Source organism: Salvelinus namaycush, chromosome 11 (assembly GCF_016432855.1).
Source record: "Salvelinus namaycush isolate Seneca chromosome 11, SaNama_1.0, whole genome shotgun sequence".
Lineage (NCBI taxonomy): Eukaryota > Metazoa > Chordata > Actinopteri > Salmoniformes > Salmonidae > Salvelinus > Salvelinus namaycush.
Window position 1 is genome coordinate 7,633,078 of NC_052317.1, and position 18,076 is coordinate 7,651,153.

General features: G+C 41.6%; 2 protein-coding genes across 5 annotated transcripts in view; one reads left to right on the top strand and one right to left on the bottom strand.

Annotated features, from left to right (window-relative positions):
* Window positions 1–18,076, top strand: part of LOC120055750 (parafibromin-like) — a 69,524-nt gene that overhangs the window by 9,828 nt on the left and 41,620 nt on the right. The window contains exon 11 of the mRNA XM_039003692.1: window positions 2,368–2,432. Within this exon, the coding sequence (XP_038859620.1) occupies window positions 2,368–2,432 (65 nt within the window). The remainder of the gene's footprint in view (window positions 1–2,367; window positions 2,433–18,076) is intronic.
* LOC120055751 (beta-1,3-galactosyltransferase 2-like) overlaps window positions 12,702–18,076 on the bottom strand; it is a 47,900-nt gene continuing 42,525 nt past the window's right edge. For all 4 annotated transcript variants that reach the window (XM_039003696.1, XM_039003693.1, XM_039003695.1 and 1 more), the window contains exon 2: window positions 12,702–16,212. In XM_039003696.1, coding sequence (XP_038859624.1) covers window positions 14,697–15,944 — 1,248 coding nt within the window. In that variant the 5' untranslated portion in view covers window positions 15,945–16,212 and the 3' untranslated portion in view covers window positions 12,702–14,696. The remainder of the gene's footprint in view (window positions 16,213–18,076) is intronic.

Genomic DNA, 18,076 nt, shown 5'->3' on the forward strand with positions numbered 1-18,076 from the left:
CTCCAATAATCGGTATCGGCGTTAAAATCATAATCGGTCGACCTCTACTGCCAACCCCATGCTTCATCGTAGGGATGGTATTGGCCAGGTGATGAGCGGTGCCTGGAGATGGTTGTCCTTCTGCAAGGTTCTTCCCTCTCCACAGAGGAACTCCAGAGCTCTGTCAGTGACCATCGGATTCTTGGTCACCTCCCTGACCAAGGCCTTTCTCCCCCGATTGCTCAGTTTGGCCGGGCGGCCAGCTCTAGGATGAGTCTTGTTGGTTCCAAACTTCTTCCTTTTTAGAATGATGGAGGCCACTGTGTTCTTGGGGACCTTCAATGCCGCAGACATTTTTTGGTACCCTTTCCCAGATCTGTGCCTCGACACAATCCCGTCTCGGAGCTATACGGACAATTGCTTCGACCTCATGGCTTGGTTTTTTTCTCTGACATGCACTGTCAACTGTGGGACCTTATATAGACAGGTGTGTGCATTTCCGAATCATGTCCAATCAATTGAATTTACCACAGGTGGACTCCAATGAAGTTGTAGAAACATCTCAAGGATGATTCAATGGAAGCAGGATGTACCTGAGCTCAATTTAGAGTCTCATAGCAAAAGGTCTGAATAGTTATGTAAACTATTTATAAATACGTTTTTTTTTTTTTATGTCCATGTTCGCTTTGTCAGACTTTTGTGTGTGTAGATTGACGAGTGGGGGGAAAAATAATCGAATACATTTTAGAATAAGGCTGTAACATAAAAAAATGTGGAAAAAGTGAAGGGTTTTGAATACTTTCCAAATGCACTGTATAGCCCAACTTTTGTATCACAACTAAAAGTTGGATAAATTAATTTAAAGTAAGCATATAGGAGTACCTTTTTCTTTGTTAACCGCTCAACACAGAATAGCCGCATTAGCGCACTCCCTCATTTATTTTATTCAGCTATGTTCAATTGTGTTCTTTATAATATAAAATAATGCTGCGGAATTCGAAGCAAATCTTGTCTGCTAAGTGAACTAGTGTAGCTCACAGCTTTATGGCATAGCCAGATCAAGGCCTAACATTAGGACATCTCAAAGTATTATCTTCTTCTGAAATAGACTACAGTTTCTTAACTTCTCTAGGGTAGGGGGTAGCATTTGGAATTTTGGATGAAATGCTTGCACAAATTAAACTGCCTGCATCTCGGGCCCAGAATATATGATATGCATATAACTGGTAGATTTGGATCGAAAACACTCGAAAGTTTCCAAAACTGTTAAAATAGTGTCTGTGAGTATAACAGAACTGATTTGGCAGGCGAAAACCTGAGAAATCCATTCAGGAAGCAGTTATTTTTGGGGGTTTTGTAGTTTTCTATTCAATGCTAATTCAGTATCCATTAACTTAGGACTCAAATTGCAGTTTCTATGCCTTCCACTAGATGTCAACAGTCTTCAGAAATTGTTTCAGGCTTGTATTCTGAAAAATGAAGAAGAGCAGTCTGAATGAGTGGACCCTGCCGTGTCACAGAGCTTTTTCCTGCGCAAGACCGAGAGAGTGCGTTTCTTGTTTACCTTTTAAATTGACAACGTTATTGTCCGGTTGAAATATTATCGATTATTTAGGCTAAAAACAACCTGAGGTTTGAATATAAGCATCGTTTGACATGTTTCTATGAACTTTACGGATACAATTTGGATTTTTTTGTCTTCCTGTTTTGACTGTGTTTGAGCCTGTGGATTACTGAACAAAACGGAGGTTTTTGGGTATAAAGAGACTTTATCGGAACAAAAATAACATTTATTGAGTAAATGAATGTCTGCTGAGTGCAAGCATATGAAGATCATCAAAGGTAAGGGATTCATTTTATCTCTATTTCTACATTGTGTAACTGTTCTACCTGGCTGGCTACTGTTTGTAATGATTTGTCTAGTGGGCTATGTTCTCAAATAATCGTACGGTATGCTTTCGCCGTAAAGCATTTTTTATGTAAAATATGTTTTGTTTTCTGAATTTTTATGAGTATTTCTGTATTTGAATTTGGCGCCCAGCAGTTTCACTGGCTGTTGAAGAGGTAGGATGCTACCGTCTCACGTGCCCAAGAGAGGTTAACATGTTTCTTTAGACCTGTCTAAAATCAATAATTGATTTATTGTGATGGTGTAGGCTATATTACGTGGATTTATTAGACTTTTTTTAAATGTAGATGTTCCAAAGGCTGCATCAGTGGCTTGTAGGCTATGCGTGGAAGCCAGGAAATGCTGAATGTGTTTGTTAATTAACGGCAGTTATTTTATTGACAATCAACTGGCTGACAAAATTTCATGACCGCCACAGCCCTACCCAAACCACCTGAAAAGTAACGTGCATTACTGATTGATTGACTTGTGTCCTTTAGAAACGGAGGGATTCAAGATTGACACCATGGGCACCTACCACGGCATGACCCTGAAATCTGTAACGGTAAGACCATCTTTCTTCTTTTGGGGCGTCTACCAGAATGCTAACAAAATTGGCACAAGAAATAGCAAAGTCACATAGACACCGTTAGCAAAATGCTAATGAGTGAAAAACCAACGTAATTGCAACGATTGGCAAATCGAGCTCATAAAGCTATACAAGCATAACTAGTAGCTACCGAATGTGGTTTTTGGTGAATGTGGACATTTTCTAAGTGAGAGAAATTGTGCAAATGAACAAAGTTGTTATGCATGCTTTTCTGAAGGAAGAGCAGCAGGTGTACACGGAGCAGAGGGGATGGGGAAGAAATTCTAGTAGTAGGACTTCTCAAATACGGCGGAAAGCCATTGTAAGATATCTGATGGCAAACATTTAGTGGTGAATTGCATACAAGTGTAACTTCATCCCCTCAAGAGCGCTGCACAACAACTTGCCGATAGATATAGAACGCTATGGACTCACCACCTCCCACTTTTTCCCGTTATGCTATTTACAAACAAACGTGACTGGCTCAACTGTTCTGGGGAACTACTGTAAGCGGTATCTTCTAATGTATTTTACAAGTTGACTGCGGGTATTAACTTAAAGTATCTACAAATATTCAAATTTATAGAAAAACTACAATATTAGTTTTGACGGTATTGAAAAAAACATTTTGTGGCCTTTTTCCAAATACCCCGGTATACAGTATACCACCCAGGCCTAACCTCCATTGACTATTAAGTAGCAGTCTATCTGTTGGCTCTTGGTCATATCCTTCTCAATTAACGATGCAATATCTAACTAAGTTTTTGGGTGACTTGACCAAATTCACATTGACAGATCTATAACTCAAATTTCTTATTCATTTAAAGTAAGTCAAGAAGCAGTATATTTGTTCTAAGTGCGCCATTTCTATGCTTCCGGTTTTAAAGTCTTGGTTTTGTACACCAGTTTCAAACAGCTGAAACTACAAATTTTGGGTTATTGAAATATATTTCAGTGGTCTAGATGGTACAATGATTCTCTGCACCAGGGGTATTCAACTCTTACTCTACGAGGTCTGGATGCTGCTTGTTTTCTGTTCTACCTGATTTTGAAAACAAGCAGTGGAACTGGCTTCGCGGTCCAGAGTTGAGTTTGAGGGCTCTGACAAAACATCTCAAAGATGATCAATGGAATCAGGATGCACCTGAGCTCAATTTCAAGTCTCATAGCAAAGGGTCTGAATACTTACGTAAATAAATGTGCAAACATTTAACCTGTTTTCGCTTTGTGACTGGGGTATTGTGTAGATTGCTGAGGATTATTTATTTTTTAAATCCATTTTTATAAGGCTGTAACGTAACAAAATGTTGGGAAAGTTAGTGGGTCTGGATACTTTCCGAAGGCACTATATTTCCATATCTTCCATTGATTGGATCATCTCAACTTGCTTTGTCACGCATGGAGGCTCTATGATTATAGTGCCGTGTTGGTGACTTGTGATTTAGCCAACAACAACAAGCTACATGCACCAATCTGCGTAGGCTATTCTCGTTGAGCAGTAGCGACATACTGTTAACGTTTTATCCACAACTTTCGGTCCATCGTTGTTGTAATCTACTGTGAAGCCAAAATATTCCCAAACTAGGGATTTTAACGATCATGGAGGATCCTTCAATTCTGGTTTATCGACCACACCCATCGTACAGAAGATTTTTTTGGTGACAATTATTTTTATGTATTCATTCGCAGGCGGGTCAGAGGTTGCTGTACTGACCGTTTCGGGTACTAATACGTGACCATGTCTATGCAACTTTTAAAAATGATGTCCTTGATGAAAAGACCCTGTTCATGTAAAAATCACACTACCCTGACTGTTTTAAAGCAAAACTATCAAAACTATTTATTATGGTGAACCTGAATCTAAGTAAATTCTGAATGTTTGAAAACTCCAATCAGCAGTTGGATGTGGGTTGTCCACTCTGTTAAAACACCATTCTCTACAGTGCATTTGGTAACAATGACCCAGCAAATTACATTGGTTGTCACTTAACTTATAGAGCCTATGATTTGACAGTGTGAATGCCATTTTTACAAGCATTTGAATGCTGAACGTGCTGTGCAGATGCACAAATAGCCTATTAGAACAGGGATAAGGCCCATCTGTCGTTGACATGAGCAACTGTCTTAAACTGTACACTTATCAGATAGTTGTACGCAGTTACATGCATAAAAGTTTGATAGGCTACTGAACTGAAGGAGAGGACTTGTCAATTCAGCCACAACAGATGAGGTATTTTTGGAATGAAACAATGAGTAAAAAAACATTTAGTAAACCGGCAATTCGTAACGTTTTGGATCGGTTTTCAAATGCTCCCAGGGACCAATGCACTAGTATCTTATGCATCGGTCCAAGGTTCAAATGTATATCTGTGAATCATTACATCCCTAATAGCTGGAGAGAATGCAATTTGCTTAATTTACACTGAACAAGAATATAAAAGCAACATGTAAAGTGTTGGTTTCATGAGCTGAAATAAAAACAAATCCCTGAAATGTTCCATATGCACAAAAAGCTTTCTCTTGTATTTTGTGCACAAATTTGTTTATCCCTATTAGTGAGCATTTTTCCTTTGGCAAGGTAATCCATCCACCTGACAGGTGTGGCATATCAAGATGGTGATTAAACAGCATGATCATTGCACAGGTGCACCTTGTGCTTGCTTCAATAGATGTGCTGTTTTGTCACACAATGCCACAGATGTCTCGAGTTCAGGGAGCATGCAATTGGCATGCTGACTGCAGGAATGTCCACCAGAGTTGTTGCCAGAGTCATGAGGACCGCCACAGGAAAGGAAGACCCAGAGTTACCTCTGCTGCAGAGGATAATAAGTTAATTAGTTACCAGCCTATGATTACAGCCAAATAAGTTCAAGACAGACACATCTCAACATCAACTGTTCAGAGGAGACTGCGTGAATCAGGCCTTCATGGTCATATTGCAGCAAAGAAACCACTACTAAAGGACACCAATAATAAGAGACTTGCATGGGCCAAGACACACGAGCAATGGACATTAGACCAGTGGAAATCTATCCTTTGGTCTGATGGGCCCAAATTTGAGATTTTTGGTTCCAACTGCTGTGTCTTTGTGAGACGCAGAGTAGGTGAACGGATGATCTCTGCATGTGTGGTTCCCACCGTGAAGCATGGAGGTGTGATGGTGCTTTGCTAGTGACACGGTCACCGATTTATTTAGAATTCAAGGCACAGTTAACCAGCATGGCTATCACAGCATTATGCAGTGATACGCCATCCCATCTGGTTTGCGCTTAGTGGGATGATAATTTGTTTTTCAACAGGACAATGAACCAAAACACACCTCCAGGCTGTGTAAAGGATATTTGACCAAGAAGTAGAGTATGGAGTGCTGGATCAGATGACCTGGCCTCCACAATCAACCAACCTCAACCCAATTTTAGATTAGTTTGGAATGAGTTGGAATTGCAGAGTGAAGGAAAAACAGCCAACAAGTGCTTCGCATATGTGGGAACTCCTTCAAGACTGTTGGAAAAGCATTCCAGGTGTAGCTGGTTGAGTGTGGAAATCTGTCAAGGCAAAGGGTGGCTGCTTTGAAGAATATAAAATATATTTTGATTTGTCTAACACTTTTTGTTTTGGTTACTTCATGATTCCATGTTTCATAGTTTTGATGTCTTCACTATTGTTCTGCAATGTAGAAAATAGTAAAACATAAAGGAGAACCCTTCAATGAGTAGGTGTTTCCAAACTTTTGACTGGCACTGTACATGGTAAGCTAGAAACACATTTAACACCAATGTTGGTTAAACCCTTGAAGTGACTACAACAGTACTGTAGACACCTTTTTGATAAGAATTATTCAATGTGTTTAGTTAGGATCTCTCTGCTTAGCTGATTGTCAGGGGTGGAGTGCTTTCAGTATAAACAAGATGTATTGATTTATCAATCATTGGGCTGAACCCTGACCAGGGAGGTTTCATTATTTTCATCTCTGGAAATGGCAGAAAAATGTATAACCTTATTAAATGTCTTTTACCATTTGTGGTTTGTAGTGTACCACCCATATCGTTGTCTTCTTTCACCCACGTTCTCTCTTGCAGTTGTCCTGCCCTTCATAATTCATGTAGATCAACTGGTACTTGTGAAATGATTCAATGTTCCTTTTGATACTGTACACTTTTTACTACTAAGTTATCTGGAATTTTTTAAGAAGGTAATACGGAGGATCATTTTGCAATTTGATTATACATTTTATGTCCCCTTGAAGTATAAAAAAATGATTAAATGTTTGTTTATTTTTGGCCTTACTGCTTTAGCCCATACAAACGCATCGAACAACAGTCCCCCGCCCCCCAAAAAATCGAAGTTTATTCTAAAGTCTGTCCTGTATCTGAGAGACAGTGTGGTCAGACCTCTACTTTTTCCACATTTTTAAATGGATTAAATTGTTTTCAATTTCCAAACAATATCCCATAATGACAAAGCAAAAACCATTTTTTTAAACATTTTTGCTAATTTATCAAAGAAAATAGAAAAAATATTCAGACCCTTTACCTCAGTAATTTGTTGAAGTACCTTTTGGCGGCGATTACAGCCCTGAGTCTTCTTGGGTATGACGCTACAAGCTTTGCAGATTTGTATTTGGAGTTCCTCCCATTCTTCTCTGCAGATCCTCTCAAGCGCTGTCAGGTTGGATGGGGAGTGTTGCTGCACAGCTATTTTCAGGTATCTCCAGAGATGTTCGATCCGGTTCATGTCCGGACTCTGTCTGGACCACTCTAGGACATTCAGAGACTTGTCCCGAAGCCACTCCTGCATTATCTTGGCTGTGTGCTTGGGGTTGTTGTCCTGTTGGAAGGTAAACATTTGCCCCAGTCTGAGGTCCTGAATGCTCTCGAGCAGGTTTTCATCAAGGATCTCTATACTTTGCTCTGTTCATCTTTCCCTTGATCCTGACTAGTCTCCCAGTCCCTGCTACTGGAAAAATATCCCCACAGCATGATGCTGCCACCATGCTTCACCGTAGGATGGGTGTCAGGTTTCCTCCAGACCTGTCGCTTGGCATTCAGTCTAAAGAGTCAAATCTTGCGTTCATCAGACCAGAGAATATTGTTTCTCATGGTCTGAGTCCTTTAAGTGCCTTTTGGCCAACTCCAGAGGGCTGTCATGTGCCTTTTACTGAGGAGTGGCTTCCATCTGGCCATAAAGGCCTGATTTGGTTGAGTGCTGCAGAGATTGTTGTCCTTCTGGAACTTTCTCCAGACGAACTCAGGATCTCTGTCAGTGACCATTGGGTTCTTGGTCACCTGCCTGACCAAGGCCATTCTCCCTCGATTTGTTCAGTTTGGCTGTGCGGACAGCTTTAGGAAGAGTCTTGGTTGTTCCAAACTTATTCCATGTAAGAATAATAGAGGCCACTGTCTTCTTAGAGACCTCCAATGCTGTATAAATGCTTTGGTACCCTTTCCCAGACCTGTACCTCGACATAATCCTGTCTCGGAGCTCTACGGACAGTTCCTTCGACCTCGTGGCTTGGTTTTTCCTCTGACATCAAATTTTATTTGTCACATGCACCTAATACAACAGATATTAGACCTTACAGTGAAATGCTTACTTACAAGCCATTAACGAACAATGCATTTAACTTCTTACGGCTGAAATCCCGTTAACGGGATCGATATGACAACAGCCAGTGAAAGTGCAGGGCGCAAAATTCAAACATCTCATAATTAAAATTCCTCAAACATACAAGTATTATACACCATTTTAAAGATAAATTTGTTGTTAATCCCACCACAGTGTCCGATTTCAAAAAGGCTTTACCTCGAAAGCATACCATGCGATTATGTTAGGTCAGCACCTAGTCACAGAAAAACAAAGCCATTTTTCCAGCCAAAGAGACGAGTCACAAAAAGCAGAAATAGAGTTAATCACTAACTTTTGATCTTCATCAGATGACATTCATAGGACTTCATGTTACACAATAATGTGTGGGGTTTTTTCTCGATAAAGTTCATATTTATATCCAAAAACCTCAGTTTACATTGGAGCATTATGTTCAGTAATGTTTTGCTTCCAAAACATCCGGTGATTTTGCAGAGAGCCACATCAATTTCCAGAAATACTCATAATAAACATTGATAAAAGATACAAGTGTTATGCATGGAATTATAGATCCACTTCTCCTTAATGCAACCGCTGTGTCGGATTTCAAAAAATCTTTACGGAAAAAGCACACCATGCAATAATCTGAGTACAGTGCTCAGAGACCAAAACAAGCCATACAGATACCCGCCATGTTGTGGAGTCAACAGAAGTCAGAAATAGCATTATAAATATTCACTTACCTTTAATGATCTTCATCAGAATGCACTCTCATGAATCCCAGTTCCACAAATGTTTGTTTTGTTCGATAACGTCCATAATTAATGTCCAAATACCTCTATTTGTTTGCGCATTTAGTTCACAAATCCAAATTCACGAAGCGCAGAGTTTTAGAAACTTCAGAGTGTTTTCTATCCAAATCTACTAATAATATGCATATCTTAGCTTCTGGGCCTGAGTAGCAGGCAGTTTACTCTGGGAACCTTATTCATCAAGCTACAGCCATAAGAAGTTAACAAAAGACCCCCCAAAAAGTAAGATAAGAATAACAAATAATTAAAGAACAGCTGTAAATAACAATAGCGGGGCTATATACAGGTGGTACCGGTACAGACTCCATGTGCGGGGGGCACCGGTGTCGAGGTAATATGTACATTGACTATGCATAGATAACAGAGTAGCAGCAGCAGTGTAGAAGAGGGAGTGGGGGCAATGCAAATAGTCTGGGTAGCAATTTGATTAGATGTTTAGGAGTCTTATTGCTTGAGGGTAGAAGCTGTTTAGAAGCCTCTTGGACTTAGACTTGGCGCTCCGGTACCGCTTGCTGTGCGGTAGCAGAGAGAACAGTCTATGACACAGGTTGCTGGAGTGTTTGATAATTATTAGGTTCTTCCTCTGACACAGTCTGGTATAGGGGTGGCAGGAAGCTTGGCCCCGGTGATTTACTGGGCCTTACGCACTACCCTCTGTAGTGCCTTGCGGTCGCAGGCCGAGCAGTTGCCATACCATGCAGTGATGCAACCCGTCAGGATGCTTTCAATGGTGCTGCTGTAAAACCTTTTGAGGATCTGAGGACCCATGGCAAATCTTTTCCTGAGGGGGAATGGGTTTGGTCGTGCCCTCTTCATGACTGCCTTGGTGTCCTTGGACCATGTTAGTTTGTTGATGTGGACGCCAAGGAACTTGAAGCTCTCAACCTGCTCCACTACAGCCTTGTTGATGAAAATGGGGGCGTGCTCTGTCCTCCTTTTCCTGTAGTCCACAATCATCTCCTTTGTATTAGAGAGAGAGAGAGAGAGAGAGAGAGAGAGAGAGAGAGAGAGAGAGAGAGAGAGAGAGAGAGAGAGAGAGAGAGAGAGAGAGAGAGAGAGAGAGAGAGAGAGAGAGAGAGAGAGAGAGAGAGAGAGAGAGAGAGAGAGAGAGAGAGAGAGAGAGAGAGAGAGAGAGAGAGAGAGAGAGAGAGAGAGAGAGAGAGAGAGAGAGAGAGAGAGAGAGAGAGAGAGAGAGAGAGAGAGAGAGAGAGAGAGAGAGAGAGAGAGAGAGAGAGAGAGAGAGAGAGAGAGAGAGAGAGAGAGAGAGAGACCCCTACCTTGTGCCACACGGTCAGGTCTCTGACCTCCCTATAGGCTGTCTTTTCATTGTCGGTGATCAGGCCTCCCACTGTTGTGTCATCGGCCAACTTAATGATGGTGTTGGTGTCATGCCTGGCTGTGCAGTCATGAGTGAACAGGGGGTTCAGGAGGCGACTGCGCACGCACCCCTGAGAGACCCCTGTGTTGAGGATCAGCGGAAGGGATGTGTTGATACCAACAAGGTAGCCTTTTAAAATTATAAACTTGGATTAGCTAACACAACGTGCCATTGGAACACAGGAGTGATGGTGGCTGATAATGGTCCGCTGTACGCCTATGTGATATTCCATAAAAAAATCTGCCGTTTCCAGCTACAATAGTAATTTACAAGATAATCAATGTCTACACTGTATTTCTGATCAATTTGGTGTTGTTTTAACTTCTTGCCACTAGGGGGGTGCCATTTTGACATAGTACAAATTCGTTTCCAAATTAAACTGCCTCGTACTCAATTCTTGCTCGTACAATATGCATATTATTATTACTATTGGATAGAAAACACTCTCTAGTTTCTAAAACCGTTTGAATTATGTCTGTGGGTGAAACAGGGAAATTGCTCTAAGTCCAGTTCTATGTGGAGTTGAGAATGCAGAATTTTCCAACCTGTTCTCAGACCTGTTTATAAATCTGCCTGTCTTCTATTGGTTGAGATGCACTGCATACGCCTTCCTCTGGGTGTCAGCGAATAGAGGGCCTTGAAATGGAGTCTCTAGGCAGAGCTGAAAGTCTATAAATTGATTGGAAACGAGGTGTATCGTTCTTTTCCCCTTCGCTCTGACGCACTGAGGGCCTTGGAACGTTCTTTTGGAAACATCGGTTATAGATCTTAGACATTTCCGGCTGTGTTTTTATTCGATATAGGCTTTAAAGACATCATAATCTTGTTATTTTGAACCGAATTATATCAGTTTATGTCAGTATATTGCGATTTTCGGGTATTTATTTTCTTGGCGCTGTAGGAAGTTGGGTATCTCTCTCTCTCAAGCTAATGTTTACTGCTAATTGCAACGTGGAAGACGACGTTCTCCAACCTAGCAACGATTATTTTGGACAAAGGACACCTATCCCAAGATTCTGATGAGAGTTCATCGAAAAGTAAGAACTATTTATGCTGATAATTCATTGTTCTGTTGAAAAATGTCAAATGCATAAGACGCCATTTCTTGCAGTGTAGCCTTGCGTTATCGCACCCTGTATTGAGCAGTAACGTTAATTTTAAAAATGTAATTCAGCGATTGCATTAAGAACTAATTTGTCTTTCAATTGCTGTCCAACCTGTATTTTTTTTGTCAAGTTTATGAATAGTTTTCGATAAGAATAGGTGTCTTTCCAAGATGGCGCCGGACAGATTGCTTGAGTATTTGGACACTATTTTCATTGTATAAGCACGATTTGTGCCGCTAAATATGCAAATTTTCGAACAAACTCTATATGCATTGTGTAATATGATGTTACAGGACTGTCATCTGAAGAATTCTGAGAAGGTTAGTGAAAAAATTAATATATTTTGGTGGTTTATACGTTATCGCTCTTTTTGCCTTGAATCAATGCTGGGGTGATGTTTGCACATGTGCTAAGCTAATATAACGCTAAATTGTGTTTTCGCTGTAAAACACTTAGAAAATCTGAAATATTGTCTGGATTCACAAGATCTGTGTCTTTCAATTGCTGTACGCTGTGTATTTTTAAGAAATGTTTTATGATGAGTAATTAGGTAATACACGTTGCTCTCTGTAGTTATTCTAGTCGCTTTGGTGAGATTTGTGATGGTGGCTGCAATGGTAAACTATGATTTATACCTGAAATATGCAAATTTGTCTAACAAAACATATGCTATACAATAAATATGTTATCAGACTGTCATCTGATGAAGTTGTTTCTTGGTTAGTGGCTATTTATATCTTTATTTGGTCGAATTTGTGATAGCTACTGATGGAGTAAAAAAAGTGGTGTCTTTTGCTAACGTGGTTAGCTTCCCTGTAAAACATTTTAAAAATCAGAAATGATGTCTGGATTCACAAGATGTGTATCTTTCATCTGGTGTCTTGGACTTGTGATTTAATGATATTTAGATGCTAGTATTTACTTGTGACGCTATGCTAGGCTATGCTAGTAGCTTTTCTACTGATGGGGGTGCTCCCGGATCCGGGTTTGGGAGGTGTTAGAGGTTAATGAACAAAAAATGTGCTTCTCTTTAAAAAAACAAGGACATTTCTAAGTGACCCCAAACTTGAACAATAGTGTATGTATATGAGAACAAAACATACAAACGCGACATGCAACAATTTGTAATATTTTACTTAGTTACAGTTCATATAAGGAAATCGGTCAATTTAAATAAATTCATTAGGCCCCAATCTATGGATTTCACATGACTAGGCAGGGGTGCTGCCATGGGTGAGCATAGGCCCACCCACATGGGAGCCAGGCCCAGCCAATCAGAATGAGCTTTTCCCACAAAAGGGCTTTATTGCAGGCAGAAATACTCAAAATGAGAGAAATAAGCTTTTTGTGCATATGGAAAATTCCTAGTATTTTTATTTATTTCAGCTCATGAAACATGGGACGAACAATACGTGGCGTTTTATATTTTGTTCAGTGTACTTTCATAAATTTATTTCAACTGGTACCAGGGGACATTCAGACGAGTCTTGAGGCCTATGGGCGTCTTAGAGCAAAACAACCGACATGTTCGTGTCAGTGAAAGTCATCTTTGCAGAGGGCAGTCCCTCCCAGGATTCTGCATTTCTGTGATCGCATAATTCAATGCAAAATCAACCAATCAACGCATATGATGCAGTAGTTCGCAATTTTGACCAATTCCCGCACTTTTAGCGCATAAAAGGGTCCAATCAAAAGCGAGTTTGTAAATTTTTACCAATTACTGCACTGTTACCGTGGAAAATGGCCCAATCCAACCACACGTCAACAGGTTTCTTTTCTTTTTTCCCCCTGGCCTGTCAGCATATTTGCGTGCAAAGAGGGGTGATTGTTGATGGCTGACGGGCAGTGATTTCTGTTCATTAATCTCATTTGCCAACAATAACAGCTAACGACCGTGCGAAACAATTTCCAAATGTTTTTGGAAACTAGAGAATGTCGACGATCAAGTCACTTCGAATCAGCAAAGCATATGAGAATGTCAGAACAGTTCCCACAGCAGCGGCAGATCACCATGACTGAAGTGGTAGCAGGGAAGACTGGCAAGCGCTGAAAGAATCAGGTTGTGGCGTTTTACTCAACTTTTACTCCGCTAACCTTGGCTTTAGGAGGGGGGTCAGCACTCTGCTCTCCCCAGTCTGTCTATGGAGAGCGCTGCTCAAAGCACTGAGTGCAATTTGTCAGCTTTGCTGTTTTAAACTCTCTAAAATGTAATACTGATCACGAAATCTTTCTGGATTTAAAAAAAAATAAATGGAATAGTAAATATCAACCACAATTCTCTATTTTTACGTTTTCTTTTCATCTCCCTTACGACCCTCTCAGAAAGTCTTCAAAATTCTTGATATTGATAACTTATTAGAAAGAAATACTGATCCTCAAATTGAAAGAGATTGATCAGCTTTGAATCTGTTAGATGCATCTTGTGTTGATGGCAGGCCTGATGGAGAGGTGTGAGTGGATTATGACAAAGCTGTTAAGGAAAATAACCAAAATTGAGCACTTTAGATGTTTCTAATTGTTTTTCTATTATGTATTCTGCTTAAAATCGTACTAAAACTGAGCACATGACTTGTATTGCTTTATGAAATTAATGTGAAAAAAAACATTGCAAAATGTATTTCAGAAAAGTTTACGCAAAATCAAGCTTTTTTGGCTGCAGAATTCACAAATGTTGCTAAATCCTGGAGGGACAGAGGGGTCACATTAGTGTGTAGCCCATACTGTTCGGACGCTGCATACAGAAGTTCGCAGATCAGCTGTACCGACTTCAGACGAGTCCCAAATTGTGGTGGTCATAGAGCAAAATGGAGAACACCCTCGTTTTTGTGAGTCATCTTTCCATAGAGGGGTTATAAATGTTTGTAGTCCAAACCTGCTTGGATGATTTTGTGAGACCACCGATTTTTGGGATGTCTCAATGTCTGACGACAACTGCTAACAACTTTCACCACAGATGCGGAAGTGCGACGTGTAGATCCAATGCAACAAAAAAAAACATCTCTAGCTGAAACTTACAGATCTTTTTAAATGTTTTATTATGCTACTTCGATTCAACCTTAAAAGGAAAAGTATTTAAACTCAAGTTGAACAAAATGGATACTAGACAGTGACAGTCCACCAATAGTCTAAGATTTATCCTCATAATAAACAGCATCCACATTTCACATAAGTAATGTCTTCATCTGTCCACCAATGCATATATTCTTTCAATCAATTAATGTATTAAACTCAAAAATATGAACTGTAGTAATAAAAAAAGACGGCCTTCAATCATTAGTTTGTCCGAAAACATGCTTGACTCGGTCACCTCTTGCCCAGTATCTTGCACAGGCAATGACCTAACATCACACTCAACCCTCTGTCACCAAATAGGCTGTACCCCCTGCAGTTTCCTCTGGCGAAACCTGCCCACCTTGTCTTTGGATGTGTTGATGCAGGCGTTGTGCTTGTTGCTCTGCAGGTGGTGCCAGTACTTGAGCAGTTCGTTGGGGTGAAACTGGTGGGAGGTTATGAGGTGGCTATACTTGCAGCTGGAGTAGGACACCCGCCAGTGGTTGAACAGGAACTCATTAGGCGGCGGCGTGGGTTCGATCCGCAGCTTGGCCAGGCAGATGCCCACGTAAACGTCCTCCAGATGCAGCCTGCGGATGCTCAGGGAGGCCCTGTAGATCTTTCCAGCCAGGTCCCCTGAGAACACATAGCCCGTTCCTGAGCAGAAAGTAGGGTACACCTCGCTGGGGTACAGCTCGGGCGACATGTACCACTTGCTATTCTTGTTCCTGTTGGGTGCAAAGCCCCTCATCAGGTAGCCCGTAATGTAGTCCCGTTTCGGCTGCATCTCTGGCCGGAGCAGCTTGTGCACGAGATACTCTGTGTTGACAAACATGTCACTGTCTGTCTTCATGACATAGTTGGCGCCCGGGCAGTGCGCAGACACCCAGTGCATGCCCATCAGGGTTTTAATAGTCAGGTTGTTGTAAGTGTCCATGTAATCCTGCTGGATGATGTCACGGTGCCTCCGGCTCTCGGCCTCCAGGCTGCTCTGCTGCAGGTGGCCCACCCTGCCCTCCTTTACGCCCAGCAGGAAGAGCCGAACAAAGCTGAGGCCTGGGACCATGCTCTCGTTCCCCCAGGTCTGCCGAATGGTCTCCCTGGCCTCCACCTGCTGGGCCTCCGTGGTTATCAGCAGCACCAGGAAGGGCTCTGGGTTGCCCTCCCGGCACTTGTCGGGCTCATTGATGATGTAAGGGTATGGCTCTGAGGTCAGCAGGCCCCTTAGCCCGACTTCTCCACTCAAGCTAGCATTAGCAGCCATTGAGTTCTCCAGTCCCGTAATCCGCTGTGGAAAGGAGGAGTCCTGGGTGGAACTGAGGTTGGAATTTCTTTCCGGAGGCGCAGGGGGAACCAGTAGAATCTGTGATGAGCTGTGATTCCCTTTTTCTTTGGTAGAGTGTAGTCCTCTTTCGGTGTAAGCCACTGGGTGCTCCCTCTGCCATGTTGTCCCACTGAGGCCCGGCAGCCAGTCTTGATGGCCCAGGATGATCAGGAGCAAGAGGAGAGACAGTAGGCCAGCGACGTGCGTGTAGCAGTGGCGCCTCCTCCACTGCATGCTGTCTATGTGCACCACCTCACTTGGGCAGCCGTAACACACTCAGTCAGGTGTATGCTGTGTGCGACCAAACTTTTTTATTGTTGATAAACCAAGTAATTAGTCGGGAGGGCTCCTGAGGGAGCTACATCAGAGCTGGTGCATGTATTAAACAGTAACATTCAAGTCACTTTGAATTGTTGGTCAGTTGTCAAACCCGCCCATATGTTTCAACCAGGTTCATGCTCAGGGATAAAGTGCGGTCTTCAGCAGAGGTCAACGTTTTTATCTAGGAGAAAAACAACAGTGATAATGTTAGCACAAGTTAAAACCATCAAACGCTTTGTCTAGGGTGACTGAGGGATTGTAGTGGTGTGATAACATACAGTGCATTGGGAAAGTATTCAGACACGTTGACTTTTTCCACATTTTGTTACGTTAAAGCCTTGTTCTAAAATGGATTGATGAGGGGAAATAACTATTTCATCTACACACTACCCCACAATGACAAAGCAAAAACAGTTTTTTGTAGACATTTTTGTGAATGTTTAAAAAAATAAAATAAATAGCATTCAGACCCTTTACTCAGTACTTTGTTGAAGCACCTTTGGCATCGATTACAGCCTCGAGTCTTCTTGGGTATGACGCTGCAGGTTTGGCACACCTGTATTTGGGGAGTTTCTCCCATTCTTCTCTGCAGATCCTCTCAAGCTCTGTCAGGTTGGATGTGGAGTGTTTCAGGTCTCTCCAGAGACGTTCGATTGGGTTCAAGTCCAGGCTCTGGCTGGGCCACTCTAGGACATTCAGAGACTTGTCCCGAAGCCACTCCTGCATTATCTTGGCTGTGTGCTTAGCGTCGTTGTCCTGTTGGAAGGTGAACCTTCGCCCCAGTCTGAGGGGGCGGAGGTTCATCGTAGAGATGGTGCCAGGTTTCCTCCAGACGTGACGCTTGGCATTTAGGCCAAAGAGTTCAATCTTGGTTTCATTAGACCAGACAATCTTGTTTCTCATGGTCTGAATCTTTAGGTGCCTTTTGGCAAACTGCAAGCAGGCTGTCGTGCCTTTTTACTCAGCTGTAGGAAGAGTCTTGGTGATGGAGGCCACTGTGTTCTTTGGGACCTTCAATGCTGCGGACATTTTTTGGGACCCTTCCTCAGATCTGTGTTTCGACACAATCCTGTCTAAGAGCACTACAGACAATTCCTTTGACCTCATGGCTTGGTTTTTGCTCTGACATGCACTGTCAACAAGTGTGTGCCTTTCCAAATCATGTCCAATCAATTAAATTTGCCACAGGTGGACTCCCAAGTTTTAGAAACATCTCAAGGGTAATCAATGGAAACAGGATATACCTGAGCTCAATTTCGACTCTCATAGCAAAAGGTCTGGATACTTATTTAAATTAAGCATTTGTTTTACATTTTTTATAGATTTGCAACAACTTTTTGCTTTTTAATTATGGGGTATTGTGTGCAGATGGAAAACATGTATTTAATACATTTTACAATATGGCTGTAACGTAACAGAAATTGGATAAGTCAAGGGGTCTGAATACTTTCCGAATGCACTGTAACTCTATCATTCATCGACTAATGTTGAATTAACTGTGAAAAGTATACTGTGCAAAGCTTATGAGCCCTTTTAAGTGTCATTTAGAGATGTCTTCAATTAGCTGACTAATGAGCATCCCCTGCTTTCTGAGAGTTGATTGTACAGTGGTTCCTCAACTAAGTTTTTAGCTCATGTCGTGACTGTTTGTGGTAGATGGTGGTAGATAGTGTGGCGCACTGATGGAATCACGCAATCACAAAGGGGGAGTTAAAACGCTGATTATGCTTTTGGTTTCTCTCCCTCTTAAAACCTAAATAACAAGCTGGCTTTATTTACCACAGTGCGAAAAACGAATAGCCCCTCTATAGATTTTCTGAAACAGTCCTTTGCTAATGTGAAGAAGAAACAGAGTCCAGCGAGGGGAAATGTGGCCTATATTTTCAAGACCTGGGCTACTTCATATACACTGCTCAAAAAAATAAAGGGAACACTTAAACAACACAATGTAACTCCAAGTCAATCACACTTCTGTGAAATCAAACTGTCCACTTAGGAAGCAACACTGATTGACAATAAATTTCACATGCTGTTGTGCAAATGGA